At 36.1% G+C, this 27,468-nt stretch overlaps 1 protein-coding gene across 12 annotated transcripts in view; it reads left to right on the forward strand.

Moving 5' to 3' along the window:
- The first annotated feature begins 7,090 nt into the window (after nucleotides 1-7,090).
- The window catches only part of dlg1a (discs large MAGUK scaffold protein 1a), a 133,941-nt gene continuing 113,563 nt past the window's right edge, over nucleotides 7,091-27,468 (forward strand). For 7 of the 12 annotated variants that reach the window (XM_084425398.1, XM_084425389.1, XM_084425400.1 and 4 more), the window contains exons 1-3: nucleotides 7,166-7,720; nucleotides 7,900-8,031; nucleotides 10,133-10,308. In XM_084425398.1, coding sequence (XP_084281524.1) covers nucleotides 7,702-7,720; nucleotides 7,900-8,031; nucleotides 10,133-10,308 — 327 coding nt within the window. In that variant the 5' untranslated portion in view covers nucleotides 7,166-7,701. Of the gene's footprint in view, nucleotides 7,721-7,899; nucleotides 8,032-10,132; nucleotides 10,309-27,468 lie in introns of all 12 variants that reach the window. The other 5 variants (XM_084425406.1, XM_084425399.1, XM_084425391.1 and 2 more) reach the window with 3 other exon arrangements.

The following is a 27,468-nucleotide window of genomic DNA, read 5'->3' on the forward strand; positions in this document are numbered from 1 at the left end:
ACTTCAGACGGGCCTGGACATGCGCTGGCTTGAGCAGGGGGACCTTGCGTGCGCTGCAGGATTTTAATCCATGACGGCGTAGTGTGTTACTAATGGTTTGAGACTGTGGTCCCAGCTCTCTTCAGGTCATTGACCATGTCCTGCTGTGTAGTTCTGGGCTGATCCCTCACCTTCCTCATGATCATTGATGCCCCACGAGGTGAGATCTTGCATGGTGCCCCAGACCGAGGGAGATTGACCGTCATCTTGAACTTCTTCCATTTTCTAATAATTGCGCCAACAGTTGTTGCCTTCTCACCAAGCTGCTTGCCGATTGTCCTGTAGCCCATCCCAGCCTTGTGCAGGTCTACAATTTTATCCCTGATGTCCTTACACAGCTCTCTGGTCTTGGCCATTGTGAAGAGGTTGGAGTCTGTTTGATTGAGTGTGTGGACAGGTGTCTTTTATACAGGTAACGAGTTCAAACAGGTGCAGTTAATACAGGTAATGAGTGGAGAACAGGAGGGCTTCTTAAAGAAAAACTAACAGGTCTGTGAGAGCCGGAATTCTTACTGGTTGGTAGGTGATCAAATACTTCTGTCATGCAATAAAATGCTAATTTATTAGTCATTTAATATTTATTAGTTAATTTATCACATACAATGTGATTTTCTGGATTTTTGTTTTAGATTCCGTCACTCACAGTTGAAGTGTACCTATGATAAAAATTACAGACCTCTACATGCTTTGTAAGTAGGAAAACCTGCAAAATCGGCAGTGTATCAAATACTTGTTCTCCCCACTGTATATCCCTATATAAGGTCCTGAACAACATCTAAGGTATTTTTAAATATTTTTAATCTAAATCTCAATTTGTCATAGGACAATCATTTTGCAACCTCAGTAACATTTTGTAGTGAAAACTCAGTAGAGAATACAGATTTGGGTTTGTTGGGGATTTCAATAGGATGCTGAAAATATTAGATATCCATGCTAGTAAGGGTGTGCTCAAACTGTAGATATAAGAATGATATAACATAGTAAACATCACATGTGTTGGATCAATATTGCAAATTGCAGGTATGTTTGCAGGTATGTTTTGAGTGAAATGCAGGAATTTATCATTTATGAAATAATTTGTCTTAACAGACAAGTTCATAAATAAATATATACAGTACTAGGGCAGCACGATATTGAAGAAAAATGCGATATGTGATAACTCATTAAATAAGGCGATATTCAATATGCGATACGATAATGCTTAAAGTGTGTAAAATAAACTTTAATTATCTTTAAAATATATTTTTGTGACAAGAAAACATCCCTACAACATCTGAAAGTGAACAGCAGTGTTTTACTGTATAGCATAAGAGGTGTTATTTTAACATCAGTGCAGGTTTAGGGTTTCAGGTAGGCTTACATTAGGTTTATTTAACAACAGAAACCGAATAATCAAATGTAAAAATAAAACACTGCTTAGTTTTCACTGTATGAATTTTATATATATACTGACTCTTATTAAAGCTACAAAAGTTATTCAGCCAGCAGTGAGTGATTTTCTCTTTGTCTCTTTGTCTTTCTTGGGGGGACGGGTATTAACATGCCTAAGACTTTTGCACAGTACTGTACACTGTACAGTAAGCTGCACAGTAACACTATACAGTAACATTGTACAGTAACACTGTTGCCAGTAAGTTACTGTAATTAAGATTTACAGTACCTAACCGTATTTCAGTATACAGCGCATTACTGTAAAAAAAACAAGCTAATCAGTACACTACTGTAATTATTTTTATTTGTACTAAATATAAATTAGATGAGACTAAGACTTTTGCACAGTACTGTATATAGGGAGTGATTGTTGCCACAGTCAATCCTTTTCATTCTTTCTATCTTTTCAAAAGTGCATCAGACATCACAATTAAAACAAAACAAAAATGAAGAATTAAAGTACTAAATGTAATCAAGAATTACATATGAATAGTTGATCATGATTGGTCTCATATAACAACTTCTGACAAACTGACCCACACAGCACACAAACGTGTAACCCCATGTTCCTCATCTAGATGTGCATGGCATAGCATTACATAGAAGCAACATATACAATAGCACGTAACACTAATATGAACAACTTTAGAGTTTTGGAATAAATGCTACCTTTTAAAGAACAGGCAAATAACTGTCCAGTTGTATAAACCTAGCCAAATGTAAGACTGTGCTTTAGCAGTCAAGAGCTAATCAGTCTTACTTTTTGAAACTTTTCAAATGATTATTTGGTAACACTTTATTTAGATTTTGTCTGTTGACAATAAGTAACTTTGCCACTACGTGTCAACTAACTCTCATTAGAGTATTAGTAGACTGTCTGCTTAATATCTGCTAACTATTTATTGTGATGGTCCTTCAACAGTCAACTTATTCTAACCCTACCAGTCTATATAACTCTACTAACACTAATGAAAGTTACATGAAGGTGCAACGTTACATATAGTCAACAGAATGTGTTAAAGGGACCATTAAAATAAAGTGAAACCCATTATTTGTATGTAACTGACAAAAAGTTATGACCAGTCTTAAAGACAAAAATGATTTAACTTGTAAATCCAGTCTAAGCAGTTTATGCAACCTGCAGTCTGGTTTTGATCACATTTTTGATACTGCACCAATATATCCACTAGGTGTCAGTATACACACAATAATTAACAACTTAACATTGTCCCAGACTCATCCAGCATCCCCGCCGTGACCATTGGAAAACAGTTTGGAAAACGAATGCAATAATGAATATTGTCTCCAATATCTTCATTTATTTTATTATCTTGATGTTGCAACCACTGGAAATCTTTGACTGGGTATTTAAAGTTTAATTATATATAAGATACCTTGCATTACGAATGAGAGAAACGTTGTTACAATATGGAATAGAAATAGAATGGTATGATTTCTTGAATAATACAAGAACAGACCGTGTAAAACCGTTTTTATATATTGCTTTATATAAAAGCTTTTATATATTGAAATATTCACCACTGCACAGTTTGGACTTATTGTTTACCTCACACGAACCTACCTCGTTACTGATACCAAAAGAACTCAGTATTATTTATTAATTTTCTAATACTAAAAACCCATAATAACAGGTGCAAGTATGATAGGCCTACATGATTTTGTCAGTGCTGCTGATCTGCAGCTTAACTGCTGGATCTCAGCTTTCTCACTAATGAGATCTGCTCCGAGTGATGCAGTACTGCTGCTTAAGAAAATGAGACACAATTTTATACACATTACTGGATTATTATTATTACTATTATTCCTGAGTAAGCAATGAAGCATTTAAACCTTGCCAGCGTCATACATGCCACAATAAGTAATAAAAACCTCAATAACTCTAATGGACATTGTGAGTGGACATTCTGTACTGTCTGCATACTGTGTGGACAGTCTGCATTTCGTTCAGCATATGAACAGAAGAAAGTACAAAGGAAACCAATAAAAGGAAAATGCATTTTACATATAATTGTTTGATCATTTAGGCTATCATCGTGATACTGAAAGATTTATGCATTTTCAAATGTCTAAATCCGGCATTAAACAAACACAATGAAGGTGAAAGTCCATTGAACTGTTACAATATAAACTAATAATTTGATCAAACAAATCATTCAAATAACTGATATGTAGGCCTATCTAAGAATAACAAGGTGATGTATTGTAGAAATCACATCAGATAGAAATCTGAAGGTGCTTCTAATGGAAATTGATTACAGGACGTGACTGTGCAGATTTGACAATTCAAGGTGAGATGACAAATGAGATGACAATAATATCTTGGCATTCTTTGACTGGGATCACTAGTGTTGTGTGATTAATTACTTCAGACTTCAGAGATGCCAAGAATCATTTGAGCCTGTCTACAATTCAATAATACAGTCATATATGATCATTGCGATACAGCATTTCTCAATCAGGGGGCCGGAGTCCACTAGGGGTCTTCAGGGCCACAGGATGATTTAAAATGATTATTCAAATGATCTAACTTTATTAAAATGCTAAAAATAAAAACCACACAAAAATGTGTAAACTGAATGTTCCTTTTATTTTTTATTTTTCCACCTCAACAACTATTTTATTAAAGAACAGAGAGTTATTAGAAAGTCTGAAATAAAATATTTGAGGTTAATTAATATTTTGACGCTGCCAGTTTTAAAATATAATTAGGCTATAGTACATGCTGGAAGAAATATTATATCTTATATTAGGGGCCTATTAGTCAAGAAGTTTGAGAACCACTGCTTTATACGTTATGGTTAACTTTATCATGCACTCCACTTGATGATGTGCTAATTGCTGTACCGTACATACAAAAATGAAATATGCACATGATGATATGCTAATTATGCAGAGTGTCAAAAGTCATACTTAAATTAGGGGCATCTAATCTCTCATCGCCAGACTTTTGACTGTCAGCATTAAGTCTGGTTCAGTTTACATCTTAATCTGGCCAAGAACCACTGACAGGAAAGGTCTTTACTTGCAACTAGGTTGTTTAAAATGAAACTCTTCCTCACAACCCTGTGAACGCCTGTGTCGGACTGATCCCGGTTGTCATCAGCCACAATGTATGTTTGTATATATATAAAAAATTATACCGACTCAGTTAGAATATTTTTAAATGTGTGAAAAAATAAGTCGCAAATCACAATTCATTTCCACAATTAACAGTTCATTTGTTTTAAAATCTATAGAATGAGATAAATATAAAATAGTGAAACTGAACCAACATGAAATTAAACTGGGAAGCCATATTCTAAAAGCCTTCCTAATATAATTTTTACATTTATTTAGAATAATTTAGTATTTAATAATTATCACTAATTTGGACAAAAAGCACAAATGATTTGTTTAGCTTAAAATTGATGACTTGGGACTTAGTTAGAACTTAAATGCAAAGACTCCACACTTACTTAAAAAACAACAACTTGGTCACACCTGTTATTTGTGTGTAATATGCATCTAAAGGTCAGGGAATGGACTGTGGGTGGTCTAAAATGTATATTCTGAATCTGTGAATCTGAGACACATCCTTGATCCATACTTTAAAATGCCCTTCGTTATTAGACAATCCACTTGATGCGTTGAGTAATGCCCCCTGGTTTCAACATGAAGGGTTAGAAGTGCTCAGGTCCGGTTACAGCCATGCATTCCATGTCAAGGCTCTTCACTTACTGTACATGCCTCCAAAGAAAGCAGAGGGTGTGTGCAACTGTAATTATACATAACCACGAAGGATGAAAGCTCTATTTATTTAAAGCAACCCAAAACCTAGAAGTATAACTTTCCATAAATCATTAAGATATTGAAAGGAAATTCTACATGCATATTAGAGGTGAACTGGGGTTTCAAGTATTAATTATATAATATCATTATTAACTTAAATTTCATTTGCTTGGGTCATATATAAGCAATGCATTGGGGATAAGGTTCTGAGATACAGAATAATACAATAGAATGTGTATAGTAAGAATCCATTAGGCATTACACACACTTCAAGTCAAGCATAGGCTTGTCAAACTGTGTGGGCGGCAGAAGTATCTGTCAAAATTGTGGTAGCACTCCTCAGACATAGTTTGGCCTTCAATTTGTACACATTTTTCATAAATGGATCATTGTAAATCTGTGAAAATGTTCTGCTCGTACAGCCATTCATAACATAGTTTCTTTGTGTACGAAACGCTCTGGAAAAATACTCTATAATGGGCGTTTGAGAAAGACACCACTGTTTTTGTGTGTGTGGCAGACTTCTCCCCACCCAAACTGTGGCAATGTGACAGCACCCTGTGACTCGACATCCACCCTTCACAAGATTCAAACGACAAAAGCCATTTCAAAGAACAAAACAACCAACAAAAGCCAAACTTAGCCTGACTTTGTCTTTGCTGGTAACAGTGTGCCTTTGATAGGATAAGTTGCCTCATATGAAACAAACTCTGTTACAGAACTGAGCGATTCAAAACATATGCGAATTATTTGCACTAAACACTGAATAAATATTGATACAGATAGTTGTGAAGGAATGAGGGTGTATGACCAGTACAGTATTTTCATTGAAGTTGGCATATGTGAACATATTATTCAAATATTATTCTGGTTGGGGTTATAGGGCAACACTTTACAATAAAGTTGTAAACATTAGTTAACATTTGAACTAACAATTAAAGCAAGTTAATGCTAACTGCAACATTTAGTGAAACATTATTCAAATCAAAAGTTGTGTCTTTTAATATTATTCAATGAAACTGAGCTAACATGAACAGTTGTATTTTTATATATAACGCCACACAATTAGTAAATACTGCACTGCAACAAATCTATTGCTCACTGTTAGTTAGTTATTGTTACTGTAATATGTAATAGGCTATTTAGTTCTATAAAGTTGTTAATATATTGAAAACTTGACCAGTTAGTTATAGGCCTAATATTTTTTCTCCATCAATGGAAAATAATTCCAAAAAGAAGACAAAGCATTAAGCTTTACTTGTAGAAATAGGCAAACTGTAAAATATAAAATATAATAAGAACACCACTTGCACACCACTCAAATCAACTAACTGATGTGTAATAAGTAACATGAAATCACAAAGATTCATTTTTAGTCCTGGGTGACTCAGTAAGTAAAGCAGGATTTTGATAATTCCAGTTTGCCGTTCAAGAGACTATAAACCTCAATCACAGTCATTTCATTAGCAGACACAGGTCAATGGATTATGAGGATTGATCTGATGTCACAATTTTTTTACGAGATACTCTTCACATAAATGTCAGACAAATGAGGGATGACGTACAGGCTAATAACTAAAAATGTCATTGTTAGTTAAGTTTTTAAATAAAACTGAACAAAATGATATAGGCATATTCCATATAGCCTAGGCTGCTACCACAGTAAGCTACCTATATACTCTGAACGAGACTGATGTTCTACAGTTCTCATATCATTTCTCCAGATTTCATTACTTAAAGTGAGGATAAACTTAATAAAGACCTCGCTCTTTTACCGTCTGCTTCCTCGCAGCTGCTGAGTGAAGAAACCTGAGCGCTGATTCCTTTGAGCGCAGAGGGAAGGCAGTAGATCAGTAGATCATGTGATCTGTTTGCATATCAAGGTCGCCATTTTGCAGGAAAGTTTGGGAATTTCGGGCACTCTAGAAGAAAGAGGAAGTGTTGCGCTGAAGAAGTTTCGATTACGGACGTGCGGGGATCCAGGACTCCAGTCAGAAGGGAACGGGAGAGATGTATGGACGGCAGCCCGTCTACGAGTGAACTTTACATGCACTCCAACAGGGATTATTAGTATTTCTGCCAATTCTACCACTTCCATTGCAACAGACCGGAGGCAGTTTTTCCAAATATTTGTAATGCACACCGCGATTTTCTGATTTACTCCATTCATTCGTCTGCAGAAAGTTGATATAAGTCCAGAGTTGCATTAAAGTGCCTACGGGTTCCTGCCGCCTCTGACAGCAGGTTATGAGTGAAGTGGTCGTTTATACTTTTTTATTGTATTGGCGGATTATTGCTATTGATCTTTCACTCTCACATGTCACTCTGACCCGTTCAGCGATCACTGCCAAATCAAAGTGAAAGTGATCGGTCATTCATTCCAATGCTTTACAACAGTCGCCTTTTAAAAAGTGTGGGACTTTGAATCTCTGAGTCTTGATCATGCCAGTGAGAAAGAAAGGTGAGGTGTCTTTAAAAATGCAGCCTATATAAATTCCGTATAGGCAATATTTTAGTAGGCTATATGAGTGAAATATAGATATTTTTTCTTAATCTATATTTTAAACATCTTATTTTGTTCTGTTTGGCCAGTGTTTTTCAGCAGATTTGTATATGATTTCATTTTATTTTATTTTTCAGATGCTCAGAGGGCACTGCAGCTTCTGGAGGAATACAGAACTAAACTCAGTCAGACTGGAGACCCTCATCTCAGACTTTCAATTGAGAGAGTCATCGACATATTTCAGAGCACGCTCTTCCAGGCTCTTATAGGTAAGTTGCTGTTAGAACAACCATTTTTTTTTCCTCGAGGAAGTTTCTTTGCATTTTGTCTTGTGTGCTAAAATGGTGGAACAGGTTTGACTTCAACATTATTTGTGTTTGACAAGTTCAGCGGTGTGTTACAACAGCATTATTTTTGTTTTTTTATTTAACTGCAAATAAAGGTGTTGACGCACAGCATTTTAAACTTGTGGGAATGTTTTTCTCACATGACAGCTGGAGAAAATTGAAAGAAGCAGGGTTTCAATACTCACGTAAAGCATTATAAAAGGGATAGTGCACCCAGAAATGAGAATTGTCATGAGTAGCCTACCCAAACAGTGGATGGACCATCAACTATTTGGTTACTCATATTCTTCAAAATATCACATTTTGTGTTCAGCAGAAGAAAGAAATTCATACAGGCTTGGAATAACTTAAATTATGTCATAATTTTCATTTTTGTGTCAATTATCCCTTTAGGTTTTAGAAAAAACATATTTGGGTTTTGCTTTGTTGTTTTTATTAAAGTATTTTTTTTTAGACCTTATCCAGTAATTACAAGGCATGGACAAGTGATGGAAATGTGTTTTTCAAAAAGTGTCTTGGATTAAATTAGTTGGGAATAGACTAAACAGTGTTTTGTGTTGAATCATTTCAATTAATTTGTCTAATTGTCGTCAATTTGGGAAAATCTTTTGAGTTTCGCTTTTAAGCTGGGACTTTTGGGAGTTTATGTAATTAAGATCAAATGGAAGAAGAAATTACTGGTGATAAGCACTGTTACAAAGTCCAACGGAACATATCCGGAAATAACTATGAAGTAATACCTTGAAATGTTTTTGTATATATCTGTTTTATACTGCCTGCTCTGTGCACAGTGTTAGTGTGCATCTTCAAAAGGTTGTGGTGAGATATTTGACAAATGGATTTTTGCAGTTGCATGGCCTACCCCATTGTAACTTAGATCATCTTTGTATGCCCACACTGACTTGACGAATCAAAGCACAGCACAGTGGTACATACTTAAATCCCTCAATACTTAATTAAGAAGCATTTGAAATGCATCATTTCTCTATTTAGTTTCCAGTTATGCTGCGCTCAGTGGGTTACAACTCAGTGCATTCTTACCATTATGTTTCCATCAGATTTGAACTCCTCATTTTGCTTGGCCTGTTCTCTATATGAATCCATGGAAGTGCTGTTAACAACCATAAAGAGTATTTGTGTTTCATGGTGTTATTATTAGTCCAGCGTATTATTAGTCCATCTAGTCAGTGTTTTAGGCTGAAAACATCTATAAGGACTCAACAGTATCTCTGAAAAAAGCCAAAAGAATGTTAATTTAAAAGGTACTATACGGTTATCCGGACCACATGTGATGACCTACCCCAACCCCGCCCTTAAACCTACCCGTCACTTGGGGTTACGACCAACCAAGAGCGGCTGTGGTCAGGTGTGGTCCGGATAACCGTATAGTACCATTTAAAAAAAAAAAAAGATTTAATCATAATCTCATGCCACTGCACACAGAAATCCTTAGTGTGTTACATGCATGTCGGCTGCTATGTGTGTGGGAAGACATGGTGTGCAGTGCAGCCTACTTTTACAAAAATCTAAAGATGAATTCAGTTTACATTTTCAAATCAATTCTGTACTGCTGTGTTGAAGGCAGCATAATGGTCAGTGGATGGCTCCTTTTTTGGTGCAGCCATAATATATCTTTGGTGTAGATAGCGATAGTCAGCTGTAGCCATTTATCCACGACTTACAATGCTATACAATACTTATTACAGTACAATACTTAAACTCAGTAATATTTGTACTTTTTGCATTCTAATAAATTAAATAATTTTGCTTGTAAATGTCTCCCTGTATCCCTTTATTAATGTAAAACACATTGTTTGATCAATTTGCACTGCGCCCCTAAAGTGTTTTAGTGCGAATGCAATGTATGGATGTCTCTGAAAAATGTGTATAAATTTGTTCTGGTAATGTGGAATCTGTATTTTCATGAAAGTTTGATTCTGTGAACATTTATAGGGATTATAGCTGTATTGGTGGCTGGCTATATAATCTCAGGTACTTCATTATAACCTGTTAATTCTTTCAGATATCCAGGAATTTTATGAAGTGAGCCTCCAGGATAATGAGGATAAGCCCATAGAGCCATCAAGCCTTAAAACCAGAGAACTTTTTCCTCCTGTTAACGAATGGAATCTCTCTGGCCCTCCCAGCACCACTGGACCAACAGAAACTGTGCCCAACATCTGTTCTCAAAGCGAAGAGGTAAGCAGAATAGTATGTCGTTATATATGCTTCATAGAAGCGCATGTTTGATGTATGCAGTACATGTATCTTGAATGTTGTTATTGATTTTCTGCAGTGCATGCAGAGTAATGCTGCCAATTATGACACCATTGTTGATGCTGAAACGGACAAGAATAAATGGTTTTATTCTTGTGAAAGTAGATGTTATTCATTCAATGATTCATTCAAAAATAGTGATTCATTCCGAATGAAGCAGTCCTTCTGTGTTGCTCATATAAACACAATGGTTGATCCTTCTTCAGGTTTGTAGACCATTTTCATTGTAGGATCAAAAATAGACAAGGTAACTGGTATTGTTGTCTAAAATTTAAGTTAAATTAACTTTTTGTTTTTGAGCTGTGTTGATATTTGGAAAAGCAGGATGATTGTGAATGTTATATTGCTTCACTATAGAATTGTGGTTGGTATCTGTATTTGTAGAGTAGTGCTATGTAAGATCATTCAGAGACACATCATAATGTTTTTATTTTATTTTTTAAATCATGGTAATGATTCAGCTCTGGTGAACCTACTTCAGAACCTCCAGTATTTGTTAAACTTGTGCTTAACAGGAAATTGAGGATGTAATGCCCCTTAATTAATATGCATAATTCGGAACATGTGAAGTTTTAAACCTTTGCCTAAATGGATTCCAGTTTAAATGTGTTACTTTACGTAGGAGTTCTGTGACTACAGAATATTTAGAATTACCTTGTTATTTAATAATGTTAATTTCTCATTTAAATTGTATAAGGACTGGTCATGCATTTTTCATTTAAATTGTTGCTCACATTTTCGAGAGTGGGTAGACTTTCCTTCTGTTGGGATTTGAAGTGATCTGCCACACTTTGGATAGAAAGTGTTTTAACAATGCATAGCAGTCTCATTTCTATGAAGTCTCAAATGAATCAGATGAGTGTTTGAAAGTAGATAATTTCATGTTTCCACTGGCAGTCTGTCTGGCACAGAGGATGTGCTTATAGCTTTGTGGTGTTTTATTTTTTCCTTCAAACCTCTGTCTCTCCACAATGATTGAAAGCTTGTAAGAAACGGTAATTGGGTCTAACATACCCTTTTCAAATATTTTTGTATTCAACTATAGCTTTCTGGATATATTTATAGAACTATGGTTTCAAATGAATGCACTCTTGAACTTTTAGTAAGGGTAGCAGTAGCTTTAGAAATGTGAAGATATTGTAACAAAGCTTCCCCCCCCCCAAAAAATTTTTGTTTGATTAAATGAATATTATATAGGCTAACTAAATTGATCAAGAAAAAACAGCTTGAAGGGGATCGGTTAGTATCGACCAGTTTGCACTCTAAAGGCCTGTTCACACCAAGGACGATAACGATAAAGATATAGTTCTAAAATCATTCTCAATATTAAAGAATAGCTGAGTTCACACCACAGAGCTATTACGATAACGACACTAAACAATATCATTGGAACACTTTGAGAACGATTTTATCCAGCTGATGAACATAAAAACTTTTGACAGCCAATCAGAATTGATGGACAAGCAAGCGCTGATAATAAACAGAACCATATTGCAGAATTAATTGAACTTTTACATCATTTCGTTGTTGTTTGCGCGTCACCTCAAACATTTAGTGACTCCCTCCCATGTTTAATTGCAAAACATGAAGTCCACTGTTTGATGCTGAAACAGCAGAGTGAGAGTGAGGGCAGAGGCGTATTAATGCTCGCGGTTACCCACACAGTGACGTGCTGTTGGAGCGCGTGTGTCCAGAGGTGAGGGGAGCACATTATGCTGGCCGGTCTCCCCGCGGTGCTCTTATCAACTCTGAATGCGCGTCAATATGAGTGCAGGCGTCCTCCTCCTCAGCATCCCCAACACACAGCTGAAAAGAAACATGAGGTGATGCAATCTTGACTTCTCTGGGTATATGGATGCGTACGTTTGCTCAACTGAGAGTAAGTTCATGTCGCGCGCACAATGCATTCATGCATATGCATTCGCATATTTTAGCGACAGGATTAGAGCAGCTGCAATTAGATGCTGAGAGGTCGCGCTCTGAAGAATGGACTGTTTATGTATCGTTAGCACAAAGGTAAGAAGGCATCTGGAGTATTTTTTTTTAATATACAGTTTATTATAATGAAACTGGCTGTAAGATTAAGACAGATTTAACTTTAATACTTCTTGGTTACAGTGCTATGGCTAGGAGCTTTACAGATGGTATGTTGATTTGTTATACATGAATCACATATTTGCTTCAAATGAGCATTCACAAAGTTCTGTCTAATATTTGTTCAGTTTAATAAAAAAAAAAAGTGCTTTTTTTTTTAAATATTGGCTGTTATTTAGTTAGCAAGTACAGGGAGTGAGCGTTTTTTTTCTTTTTTTTTTTTTTCTTCATTTCTCAAAGAAGAAGATTTAGGATGGGTCCAATGTCCATATAGGCAAGAGTTACACACCTGCATTTTATAACTAAAGTGACTTACTTAAGTTTTGAGAGCCGTTTAGGTTGATTAGTGCTGTATGAACAAAGCTGTTAACTATTGTCATTCATATCTATGACAAACGTATGGCATGAAGTGCATGCTTTGCAGATCGTCTTTGCCGTCAATCACTTGTGTTAGGGCTTTCAGCATCTCCTAGATTAAGATAAAATGGTGGTGTGGTTGCAGAGAGAATCAAAACTCCTTTTGAGTGATAGCATGGAGGAGAAAGAACTGGGGAAAAACTAGACCATATTTTTTTGGCTGCACATCTGAGAGCATGAAATCAGCTGGAGCTGCCTGACAATTTGGATTAGAAATTAGAATAAAAAAATGTAATCAGTAAAGATGCATTACGAAGTGTTGATGTTTGCTATTATATGTTATACTATTGGCTTTACTGAAGGCTAATGTGAGTTTGAGATGGGGTGTGTGCTGCTGTGTATATACAGGACAATATTTATTTCTGCCCTTCAAGGCAAAGATAGCTATATGTGTGTTTATAGCCTATATGTATGTATGTGTGTGTGTGTGTGTGTGTGTGTGCTGTGAGATATATATATATATATATATATATATATATATATATATATATATATATATATATATATATATATATATATATATATATATATATATATATATATTATAATATTATATTATATTATATTATATTATATTATAATATAATATAATATAATATATATTACTATTGATTTTTTTATTTAATTACTTATCGATTCATCTTAGTTATTGGACTGATGATTGCATGTCACCACCATTGCTGTGTTGTTGTTGTTGTTGTTCGTTTTGTTTTACTGTATCCTCTGTTATCTGTGTTAATGTTCAATGTGGCTCCCTTGAGTGCAAAACTAATTCCCCTCGGGGCAATAAAGGTTTCATTCATTCATTCATTCATTCATATATATATATATAATATATACTCTAGAATTAGGTTCATTTCAGGGTGTTCTTAGGCTACTTGAATATGAGTACTTTCGAGTGGGTGGAATTTGTAAAAGGTGTTTGAAAGATAAAGCTGTTTTCATCATTTAATGCCAATTATGATCACTCACCACCATAACAGCATGTTGAAGTGTTTTAAGAACCCAGGCATCTGTAATTACTGAAAGAAATTAGCATAATGAGATCATAATCTACTGGTTTTTATCCATTACCAGAATTTATTCAACTGGCTAAGTGTGTTTAAGCGCACACCTGCACCAGAGAGTCCTCTAGAATTCAACAGTTATCGCAGGTTTGCAAGTAAAGAGGATGTTTGCAGAGCATGGAACACTTGCAATGTCTGAACACTGACAGGCATGCACTTGAAATATGCTAAACTTAGGGTTATGTAATGTGCTGCTTTAGAGATGCTTTTTCTATCTGGAGTGCGTTATATTTGTCTGGAGTGGCAAAAGCAGAACATCTGTGCTGCTGCAAATGCGCAGCCATGACCAACCCTCTACCTGAGGGCAAATCACCCAGGGCTCTCCTTTAAAATCTAGCATGCTTGAACTTCCATAGACTTTCCTGTTCTCATACAAACAAATGACCAGTTATGGATTTCCGGTACTTACCATGGGAGTTATAAGTTGAATTTGTGATTTGATCATTTTGCATGGTCTTAATTAAGGCGAGAGTTATTTTCTAGATAAATCATGACATTTAAAATTCAGTGCATGGGTTTGTACATGCATTTATTTTTATTTTTTTTCAAGAATGTCATTGGGTGTGCAGTGTAAGTGTTTTTAGTATGTATTTTAGTCCCGCTTTTTACTGAGTGGTTTGCCATTTTCAAGAACCTCTCTTTGAAGAACATAATAAGCATGGTTTGCAGAGAGTGTCACACTGTTAGTTGTATGTGACTGGTGTGGATGTGACTAAAATATGTCAGGTCCTGTCCTGAATTCAATCTTAGAAAGATGCAGTCAATTAGCTTTTTTTTCTTTTCAGGTGGTGCTGATTAATTAAAGGGGCAATAATTTACTTTTCATCATTCCTCCCCCCTAAACATAGTTTAGTTTTTTTTTTCGTTGGAGGTGGGAGAAAAACCTGATGTAGTCAGTCGTCATTAAAAAAAAAGGTTCCAAAAGGGGGTTTTCACAGTGATACCATAGAAGAACCAATTTGGGTTCCTCAAAGAACCATTTTTTTCTTACTTTGAAGAACATTTGAATAATCCAATGAACCTTTTTTCCTCAAAGAACCATTTTTTTAAATGGAAAGAGTCCATGGATGTTAAAGTTTCTTCATGGAATCATGGATGGCAAGACTGTAAGCACTGGTCAACCTATATATATTAGGGCTGTCAACATTAACACGTTAAAATAATTTAACGCAAATAAATGACTGAAGCACGTGAAATTGCGTCATTACCGTAATGCAGATGATCTGGACATAATTTCAGATGATCTGGAGCTGTGTCCGAAATTGTCCCCTAAACCCTTAAATAGGGCACTATTTGAGAGGACAGCCGTTTGTAGTGGTGTCCGAAACCATAGTGGATGTTATTAAGTGCAGTCAGTCATTCAATCCTTCAATGCACCGCAATAACGTACAAATGATGTAGGCCTACGTGCAATGGCTAGAGAATACCCATAGTGCACTGTCAGAGTCGTGCGCCAAATAAATTCGTTTTCGTTCACTCCCTCAAGTGAACTATATTAGTGGACTACTAGGAATGATAGGGGATAGAGTATATGGTGTGATTTCGGATACAGCCTAGAAGTCGGGAATATCACATCTGAGCATTTACAATGTTGCGAGCACCTGTAACTCTTCTATATTAGAAATTTCTATTCTAACCCTTTAACCTGTTTGCGTTCAGATCATTTTAAGCTGCTAAACTCTGGGAAAATTTTCAGTCCATGATAAAGTAAGTAAATTCATTTAAACAATCAGAGACGGTAGAGAGAATATAGACTTACTTTGTATTTCCAGTGAATTATAAATTCCAGTACATTTCACTTTAAAACATGAGCTCTGTCATATTCTGTGATATTCAAGCTCCCACGCATCGTGCTGTGTGAAATACAGACTAATCTGAACATCAAAACATCTAGGGCTGTGAAAAGATTAATCGCGATTAATCGCATCCAAAATAAGTTTGTGTTTACATAATAAATGTGTGTGTACTGTGTATAATTATTTTGTATATATAAATACACACACTTGCATGTATATATTTAAGAAAAATGTGTTATTTATATATACAAATATTTATATTTATATATAATATAAATTATATGTTAATATATACAGTATATACACGCAAATATTTCTTAAATAAACACATGCATGTGTGTGTATTTATATATACAAAATAATTATACACAGTACACACACATTTATTATGTAAACACAAACTTTTATTTTGGATGCGATTAATCGCGATTAATCTTTTCACAGCCCTAAAAACATCCCATTGCTGTATGGCCAGATGATACACAAACTGCTGTCCTTTGCTGGATAACTTTACCAGGTAGACGCTGGTTTTCTTTTTGATGGGTGGGTAAAGACAATTATGGTGACGCATAGGAGTCGAACAGTAAGCATGTGTGAGCCTGTTATAATGATGCGCAAACCAACATTGTATGTGTGCTCTCGACGCACTGATGTTCATGTGGTCCTGTTCGGTATCGCAACTTGACTTGTCTAAAATGTAAACAAGCTCTTTCCTGTGAATTCTGAAAAGGTTTTCCTGTAATGTTTTTATTTAAATTTTTTTTCATGAGTGCTTTGGTGTGAATAAATTTACATTTACATTTATGCTTTTAGCAGACGATTTTATCCAAAGCAACTTACCGAAGAAGAACAAAGCATTCATCAAAGAGCCAACAATCGTTGTAGTACACAATGCCAGGTTTATTAGGCATATATGAATATTTACCTTCACTGTAAAAAAATTCTAACCTCCCTAACTCAAAATTTTCTAGTGACTGATAACATCTAAATTTTTCAATTGGCCCAAGTGAAATTCTGTAAATTATAAAAGTAAATTTACAGATTTTCACTTGGGCCAATTGAAAAATTTAGATGTTATCAGTCACTAGAAAATTTTGAGTTAGGGAGGTTCGAAATTTTTCACAGTGTTGAAAAGGTGTTTTTTTGTTAGTTTTTCACCCTTGATGATTCACACTTTGCTGAATAAATGATGACAAAATAAACGTGGTAAACAAGATAAACGATTTATGCTTAATTTCACGATAAGAGAGTGATTATTCACGATTAATCGCATTTAAAGGCACAATATGTAACTTTTTTGCTTTAAAAATAGCAAAAATCACTATATCTATGTTATATATTTTTTTTAGTTGTGTACTTACATTATCCCGACTGTTTCCAACAACTTTCAAACCAGGAGAAATTTGTAATTTAATTCGAAGACACGTCCCGTTTCTTTATTTCCGTTTTGTCGCCGTCAATGTCTGTCGGTCTTAGTACACGATGTAACTACAGAAGAGTCAAGCTTTAAATAGGAAAAATATCGAAACTCTTTGGTCATTTTTTTGAGAGAGATGCTAATGGTCCTGTCCGATTCAATGATCTATGCTAAGCTATGCTAAAAGTGGTACCGCCAGACCCGGAGTTCGGCTGAATGGATTAGAAAACGGTAAAACTCAACTGTTTAAATCTGGGGGAGTTGTAAAATGAGCCTATTTCCAAAAAAAGTGGAGTATCCCTTTAAGAGTGCTGTTGACAAACCATTCTTAAAGGGATACTCCACTTTTTTCGGAAATAAGCTCATTTTACATCTCCCCCAGAGTTAAACAGTTGAGTTTTACCGTTTTAGAATCCATTCAGCCGAACTCCGGGTCTGACGGTACCACTTTTAGCATAGCTTAGCACAGATCATTGATTCTGATGAGTCCAGTAGCATTTCTTTCAAAATGACCAAAGAGTTTCAATATTTTTCCTATTTAAAACTTGACTCTTCTGTAGTTAAACCGTGTACTAAGATCGACGGAAAATGAAAAGTTGCGATTTTCTAAGCCTATATGGCTAGGAACTACTCTCATTCCAGCGTAATAATCAAGGAACTGTGCGGCTGTACCATGAGTGCAGCAGGCGTAATGATATGACGCAGCGCCTGAAAATAGTCCCCAGCTCGGTAACTTCTTCCAACGTGACCGGGACTAAGTTTGTCTAACCTATTAGACCTATTTTCAGGTGCTGCGTCATATCATTACGCCTGCTGCACTCATGGTACAGCCGCACAGTTCCTTGATTATTACGCTGGAATGAGAGTAGTTCCTAGCCATATAGGCTTAGAAAATCGCAACTTTTCATTTTCCGTCGATCTTAGTACACGGTTTAACTACAGAAGAGTCAAGTTTTAAATAGGAAAAATATTGAAACTCTTTGGTCATTTTGAAAGAAATGCTACTGGACTCATCAGAATCAATGATCTGTGCTAAGCTATGCTAAAAGTGGTACCGTCAGACCCGGAGTTCGGCTGAATGGATTCTAAAACGGTAAAACTCAACTGTTTAACTCTGGGGGAGATGTAAAATGAGCATATTTCCGAAAAAAGTGGAGTATCCCTTTAACTTGTATAGTATACTCATTACAATAAATAAATAGGACTTTGTGATACAAATTAAATGCATGTATGAAGTTACAGTTTTTGAGTTGTATGCTTTATTATTGTGCCTATAAGTTGTTAGAGTAAAATTTCAGCCTTGGCTCACCCTTTAAGCTCTAAGTAGCTTAGCATTTATCCCTTAATTGTCTTTGGAAAGACCTATTTTTGACTGCGAGAATTTGATCTTTGTCTTGGTCAGCCGAAATACATTTGCCACAAGAGTAAGCTGTGGAAGTGTTAATGAGCAGTTGCTTTACTCGAGGTCATTGCGTGGTGTAATTCATTGAAGACTGGAGAGGACATCCCCGACTAAATGGAGGATTCAGATGAGGGACAGAATGTAAAGTATCTTGCTTTTAAAAATAATTGCTCATGTGTTATGCTGTTGTTGTTTTTTTGTCTTTGAGTGCCGTTTATAGAGATGAATATTGCTTGGTTATCCTGTTTAGTATTTTCGTGTGGACCATGTAAATGTGGATGTTGTGTACTGTGTGAAACGAAGAGATTTAAAGACTCTTTAGACATTCAAAGACTTGGGGTCCATTTCAAATATAATAATGGGCTATATATATACTGTACAAATGAAGCAACTATTGTACAAATCTTGTTGTGTTAAGAATTGTATATCTTATTACAGTTATGTCTAACTGTGAATTAAAAATAACTGACGATGGGAATATTAAGTGATTTTTCCGGAAATTTGGGAAAGTGGCACCATGAGGAGGAAGTGATGTTGCTGTTTGTTCCAGTTTGAAGCTCTGTGTCTCGTTCTTCTGAATGTAGGTCTCTTTAGAAGTATGATCAGAGGTTTTACACGAGGCCTGCCTCTAACAGCCTATTTCTTTCAGCAGGAAAGACTGTCAGCTGAAAATATAGCACAAACTGACATTCTTATAAGTTGTGCATTTGCATTCTCAAACACAAGCCCATTCTGAAATGATTCAATGTTAAAGATTGTCCTCATAACTAATGCTATATCACCTGAAAAATGTATGAAGCGTCTTGTGTGTTCTGTCCTGAATATGAACATTTGGCAGTGCTTTGTTGTGTCGCTGTGGTTGAACTGAGATTTCATACAGTGTGGTTGTACTGCTGTGGTGATGTCAGCAGGGGTCACAGAGGTCAGCGAGGTGATGTGTGTGTGTGTGTGTGTGTGTGTGCGTGCGTGTGTGTGTGTGTGTGTGTCGGTGTCTAGAGCTGCTGGGGTGAAAGCAGGTGGGAGCCGGCGGCGCTGTGTGTGTTCTGCACTCACACTTCCACGCTTAATGAGTCACTTCCCATTCACTTCCACTGGATTTATCACTGCCTCCACATACACACATTAGTGCTGAATGCTGTAGCTAATTATGTTTGCTTTTTTTCAGCTTTTTGCTTTTTTTTTTTCTCTCTTTTTTTTCTCCATTTGTGTTTATATACGGTTCATCTTGATATTTGTGTTTTGGCTATGCACTGGTTTGAAAGGTGAATGTGATCATCCGGCATTTGCGTTCTCTGACTTCATCTCACTCTTGTGACTACATGCGGTACTCTGTGTCCCCATTCTTTCTCTCTCTGTCTTTCATGTACGCTGTGGTGAGCTTGCCGAGTGGGTGACGCGTATGGGGAGATCTAGTCTGGTGCAGTGAGACCCCCAGCTGCTATGTCTTGACTATCATGCTGTCGGCTGTCTGCCTGAGTTTGGACTGAGGAAGCACTATTTGTTGCTCTTGTGGAACACTATTTCCACATAGTAGACGTACAGAGATGGTCAAATACTTAGCTATAAAACTGCTAGACACAAACTGCATCTGATTTATGGTACACTATTGTTCAAAAGTTTGGGGTCAGTATGATTTTTTTGAAAGAAATAATTATTACTTATTACAGTAAGAACTTATTATAATAAGAATTATTCAGCAAGAATGCATTAAGTTGATCAAAAGTGTCAGTAAAGACTTACATTGTTACAATATTTTTACAACAAATCTTAAAATGATTGCTAATCAAACACGGAAGAGTACTCATTTAATGTCATCCAAACTTTTTAAACTATTTTACATGAGATGTTATATAAGCATACTAATTTAGCATATTTATTAGTAGGGGTGTAACGAGACCCTCATGTCACGATACGATACATATCACGATACTGACCTCACGATACGATATTATTGCGATACTCCAAGACATATGGTAAAAGATTAACTAAAAAATGTACCGTTGTTTAAAATGCTACATTTGATTTTACATTGGGGTGGAATTGAATAGGTTTTGACTTGGTGCTGGTAACCCAATGCACAGGACAATGGTGACTCCAGAATAAAAATATTCATGATTCTGAAGCTGAAAATACAGAATTATTTTAGATAAATATGCTTGCACTCTGTCACTGACTAGATACAGTAAATTTAAAATAATGCAGGCCACTTTTTACTGGTAACATTTGGCATTATCAGGAGCCAAAAATATTGCCCCATTGCATTATTATACTTTATATTCAACATTATATATAGTGACACAAAAAATCTGAAAACTTTTTTCTCATTTTGTATTTTGGGTGAACTATACACCATACATATTGTCACTATCCACGACACATATTGTTGCAGTTTTGTATTGCGATATATTGTGACACGATATATTGTTACACCCCTCTTTATTAGCCTATTAGCTTAGCCTAAACCCTACACAAATGTTCATTTAAGTTAACTTTTCGAGCAGGCTTTAGCTACTTTCCATTTGAAAGTAGTTGGTAACAATCTACATTTAACATGCTAACAACAACTGCAAAAAGACCCAATCAAAGTGGTTATGACATTCCTTCTTATTATAGCTTTCATGTGCTCCTGAAGTTCCCTTATAGCATTAGATTTTTTTTGCACTCAAAATAGTTGTATATTTGCAAAACGTTTTCCACCTTTATTGTGGCTTTGTTAGAAACGCTCCGTTTTGGTGCTCTGTCTTCAAGACTTATCAGTAATCGCCCTCTTGATTATGATTGGCTAATTTCATTGCATCTCTCAGCTTATCACCTCACTGCTCACCTTTTATATAATGGTGTTTTATATAACACTCGTCTACTGACCACGATTTCTTTTTTCAAGTTAATTTTTTTCTTTTTTCAAGCAAGTCGTTTAAAAAAAAAATTGTGCGACTAAATAATACTGCGGTGGCTGGTACTGACTATTTAAATCTAGCAGGTTTGGTGTCTCGTGTTGCAAATCCAATGACGCTGGTAGTGACGATTCTCGCTGACCAATCAGTGATCTGTAGTGTTTTCACGTCACATTTTAGTATCGGTACGGCACGCTTGGAACCTCAACAGAAGTGGTACCGAAGCGTACCATGCAGTGGAAAAACGTCATAAGTGTGGTTGATGATTTGTTTAAGAGATGGTAGATGGAAATGTCCACCACAATGGATAAAGTTGAAAAGGTGGAGTTTTTGAAATGAGTTTAAAAAAATGCTCTTTTTGCAGTGAAATGTTTTGTTTTATGTCTGAAACCTACAGCAGGGCTCGACATTAACGCTTGTCCGGGACAAGTGGATTTTTTTGAAGGGACAAGTAACAAACGAGAACAAAACGAGAATGATTCTGATTTTATTACATTTATTTCAAGTTGTGATCGATAGTGGATAATAAATGTATTACTGACAGTAACAAGGTTGCTCTGTTGAGGCTCGCACAGCCTCTCGAGGAGAAATCTAAACAAATTACTGCAGCGCACACACACAACTCAGTTAATAACGTACTGCCTATAAAAAGGTGCTTTCAAAGGTGCTTTTATGCTCCCTTTAAAGGTGCATATATTACACTATGCAGATTTAAATATATCAAAGCTGACTGAACACTGATGAGAATATTGCTTCAGAATAAATTATATTTATAAAAAAAAATCCAAACAAGCAACTTTTTTAACTCTGACAAGTAAATGTTTACTTAGCACATGAAAAGACTTAATGTCAAGCCCTGTACAGTATGTTTTTATAGTGCATGTAAATCTGAAAATCTGTTTTCTTATGTCATATCCCTTTAAAGGGGTCATATAATGCCATTTTTGTACAAGCTAATATGATTCTTTAGGGTCTAAATTAAAAGTTTGTAATATACTTTAATTAAAAATTCTCATTAGTATTGTAAGAAAACACTCATTTTACCTGGTCAAAAACAGCTCTGTTTTCAGCACGCCGTTTAAGTGCATGTGTCTTTAAATGATAATGAGCTTTGCTCACCCCGCCCCTCTGTTCTGTGCGTACACCGTTTTAATAACACAATAACCATAACGCGTTGTTCATTATAAACGTGGGATTATGAATTATATTGAGAACATTGTACATAGAAAACATGCCGTAATGTACCCTGAGTGTAAACAGCCGCATTCATCGTGAAGCATGCTAGCGATTTGCAAAGATTAATATAAAGGTTAATAAAACGTTACACTCACTTCTTCTTCTGGAGGTGCAGCAGGAACACGAATAGTTGGTACCGATCCTTTTTTCAGGAGCAGCTTCTTAGCAAAACCAGCTTTATAACGTTACTGACCCTCGTTTGTAAAGCAGTCTGGTGTGTGAAATGATTCATGCAAACTTGAAAGCATTGACGTTGATCGTGGGGAATATTCCCTTCGAAAACAAACTCAGCCACTGCGTCTTCAGCGGTTCGGATTTAGGAACATCAAAGTGACTGCTGTGTTCGTTATTACACCTAAGAACAGAACACCACAATCGCTTAGACGGCATTCTGCTCATAGACAGTGCTCCAGCGTATCAACAATGGCCGCGCTGGTCCGCGCAGACTATGATTGACAGCTTGGTCACGACCGAGGGCGGGTCTGTGTTGAAACGCTGCTGTCAATCAACAATTGTGGGAACGGCTTGATTTGAGATGGGGGAAAACATAAGAAGATTAAAAAAAAAACACACTGGATGGATTTTTATCATTTTATGATGGTTGTGTACAGGCACTGCCAACACACATTTCAGTACAATCAACTTGTAAAAGTGCATGTACCGTTATGTGACCCCTTTAAATTTTAAACTAGGACTTGGTGCAATCAATCAAGTTCTATTACCACTAAAGTAAGAACAAGTCATGTCCTGATGAAGTTGTACTCTGCTGGACCAGAGACAGGAAAAAGACACAGGACTGTGTTGTGCTATTGCTGTACTCTTACAGTTTAACTCCAGTGGAGTTGACAAGGCAGCACAGGCAATCTAATGAGACACCTGCGGTGGAGCTGGAGGCGGCTGCCCACCCCTGAGTGTGACCCCGCCGGTCTGAGACAAATAAATTACCTGTCAGTGTGTGAGTATGTAGAGTAAGACTGTCAGCTTGTTTTATGCTGCTGGCCATTGTACACTGCATATTTTAAGCATCACCACAGTCCTTGAAGTCACTCTCAGGGGACTTCACACAAACTCTCCTGAAATACAGCTGCACAGGGGTGATGTACAGAGTTGCCAAGTCCGCTCATATGCGACTGGGCTTGTTTTTAGAAATACACCACTTCTGTTCGCAGATTGCTTTATTTGCCCACTTGAATGTGCGAGAGAAAGCGTTTATCTGTTGTTGTGGCAGACCGGTTGGCGCCCTCTGCAGACCCCACCCCCCAAAACCAGGGGTCGCTCATTTCCAGACTGGGTCGCATATTTTGGGCTTGTTTTTTCAGACCAGGTCGCTTATTTCTCTAGCAAAACTTGGCAACACTGGTGATGTACTGTGCTAAGACTGATTTACATTACTGTAATATATACGTGAGTATACATTACACAGCTTGGGGAATTGCTGTGTGTTTGGGGCAGGACTACATGATTGTGATGGAAGACGAGAGTTTAGAAGAAAGGGTGGACTGAGTATTGAGGAAAACATGCTGTGGTGTTCAAAAGTCTGGGCTCAGTAAAAAAAAGAATGGTTTCACTTTCCACTAAAATATTAAGCAGCTCAACTGGTTTCAATATTGGTTTAATAATAATAAAGAAATGTTTCTTGAGCACCAAATCAGAATATTTGAATGATTTTTAAAGAATCATATGACACTGAAGACTGGAGCTTTTAATTCAGTGTTCCTTGGTCACTGAGATCTACTTGGAGTTATATTCATCATCTTCTGGTTTCCTTTGAGTCAGTGAATAATGCATACAGCCAGGGCATTGATTCTGTCAGGAGCATTATGTGCAGCCATTCAGAATTTATTTTGCAGCTCTCACAACTGTAGCTGAAATGACCAGTCAGATTGACTCACTGAATTTTTATTAGCTCCTCCTTGAATGTAGTATTTTATGGCAGGTTAATATATAAATATATATAAATATTCACTTCACAACAAATTTTAGTACCTTGTAGTGGATACAAGAACAAATTGTCAGCCAATACAATCTACAGAGGATGAGGTTGGCAGGTTATTTGTGTTATGTGCTTCCCTTTTTTTTGTGAGGAATTACATTTTAAGATTGCTGGTCTGTGTACACATGGAGACAGATGTCTTTGGCCATTCTGTTGCATCTTGAGCTGATGTTTTTTTGTTTTGTTTTTTTGGTGTCTTGCACCAAAAAAAAAAAAATACTATTGCTTTCTATTCCACTCTGATCCATTCTGTTACGATCCGTCCAGCTATTTTTGAACATAATTTCTGATCATTGTGCGCTATATCTATCGTTAACTGAAACCATTAAGGAAAGGTTCCTTACTTGAAATAAAATAAACATTTAACTGAAAGAAAAAATTAAATATAAAAAAGTAAACCTATTTAATTACAGCCATTATACTTAAACTAAAACGTAACTACCGGTATATTATAGACAAAAAAACTAATAAAAATGACAAGCACACAACAAAATAATAAACAGTTAATATAAAATATCCCAGTCATAATAAAGTAACGCTGGTGCAGTGGATGCTAAATCAGGCTTATTATTATAAAGGTCTATAAAACCAACAAGTGGTCAGACAACACGCCCACTAGTCATGAACTAGCCGTTTTAGGAATGTCCCATGCCTAGACAAATCCAAATCCCTCAACTGCCTGTCTTGTCTGTCCTGTGATTTGCTCTGAGTTATTGCATCGTGCTCCATGTCCTCCCAGTGTCACATGTCATAGCAGGGTGTGTTTCCCTGGGTCTGGCCCAACGTGCTGCTTTTTTTTCAGCTCTGCAACTTGTTCAGCTGGAAACCCTCATTTTGATATGTCTGTGTTTGATGTTTTATTGAATATGAGGGATTTGTTAATAACAATGAAGGTTCATGTATATTTACTGGCCCAAAGTAAATAGATTTTGAATATCACTTTGAGATTCAGAGAACATTTAATATGCACTTTTAATGACAGTCAGAAATCTAGTTTCCAGGGCAAACTGTTTTTCAGGATATGTGATGAAATGTCATTTCCTCTTGATTATGACAGGTTTAACAGCTTGCTTCTGTGGTAAGTGTAAAAATATGAGTGACTTAATATGTAGAGGAGACAGAATGATCTAGTTATAATTTTTTCAGGACATCAATGTTTTATAACTGGGCTCAACAGTAAGGATTTTTTTTTTCTATTGACCCAGTGGGACAATGCCCCTATTTTGTGCTTGCTAACATTTTCACTGGTACATATTTTTTCCTGACACATGATGCATGATACAAAAATAACTAACTAAATCACAACAGCAATGTTCACTACATCACATGCTCAAAATCTGTTTACATTTGGAAGGCATTAAAGAATGTAAGATGCAGCACTGGCCTGAAACTCTCACACCGGCCCTCTGCCATTGGGCCATCCTGTGTTGAGGAAATTCTTGTGGTTAGGCTAAAAACCTAAGAGTGTGAGAAAAGTAATATGTAGTGCTGCATTTGGACCGTTTTATTCACTTTTACTTATTCTTCCCATAAGGAGATGCATTTGGGACACCAGCTTTCTAAAAAAAAAAATTGTGGTTTTTGTATCTCCACACCACATTAGAAAGGGGATTCAGTATATATTTTAGTAAACTGAAGCAGCTCTATTTTAAGGAGTTTCCTGTCAGTTCCCCTGGATTTGTAAACTATGATTATAGGACCGTTATATTGTGGCGTCAGTGAAACCATAAATGATGTTCAGCTGCATTTAACCGTTTTTTAGAATTTGAATATCTTTTATATAATCTCGATCAGTATGTCGAGGATATGTATTTTATTTTGCGCTAATGACCAGGGGTCTCATTTATAAAGCGTGCGTACGCACAAAACGGGGCTGGAAACGTACGTACGCCAGTTCCCACGCAAAGGTTGTGATCTATAAAAAACAAACTTGACGGGAGAATGTGCGTACCTTTAAGCAAACTTTGAGCCGTGCGTACGCACATTCTGGAGACAAAGGGAATTGGTGACACCGATGGTGAGCTGGAGTTAAGTGTCTTTTTGGTCACTTTTAGACAGAAAATCTAAAGAAAATTTAACATATACAGAAAGATAATACAAATATAATTTCACTCACCAAGCCTGTCACTTGAAGCAAATATCCATCCCTTCTTAAATGTCCGCGCCAGCGAGCGCGTTGGGCCGTTTAGTGAAACTGACGCAAATAACAGTTTAAATAAATAAAATAATGATTTAAACTATGTTTTACTTCTGATATAAACATTTAGATTAAATATGCCATTCAAATTAATGAAGTTAAGCACTTAAACATGAAATCATTACTGAGAAGTTACAACATTTTTATATTCAAATTCAGTCAATAGAAATATTTGTTGTGGATGCGATGTTTTTGAACACTTTTCCTCTGGCATGCTGTGTTTTAATGTTTTAACCACAGAGATAATTGCTTATCATGATAATACCAGATTGTCTGAGAAAATAGTTTTGTGCAAATAATGCCCAAGGCCTATCTGTTTCCATTAAAAATATAAATCAATTAAAAATATAATTTGGCTAGTGGAAAAGATTGAGAAAAACTTTCTCTGAAATTTATTTTACACTATTTGATTTATGTATTCAAAAACAAGGCAAGGATAGGCAACTACTTGATTTTTATTAATGTAATGTGTCTTGTAGGCTACCGTTAAACGTTATCACGTGGATGAATAATCATATGCAAATGATATGCAGATGAGGATCTGCATAGTAAAACTAGGCGTTGTAAGC

Source organism: Rutilus rutilus, assembly GCF_951802725.1.
Source record: "Rutilus rutilus genome assembly, chromosome: 12".
NCBI lineage: Eukaryota > Metazoa > Chordata > Actinopteri > Cypriniformes > Leuciscidae > Rutilus > Rutilus rutilus.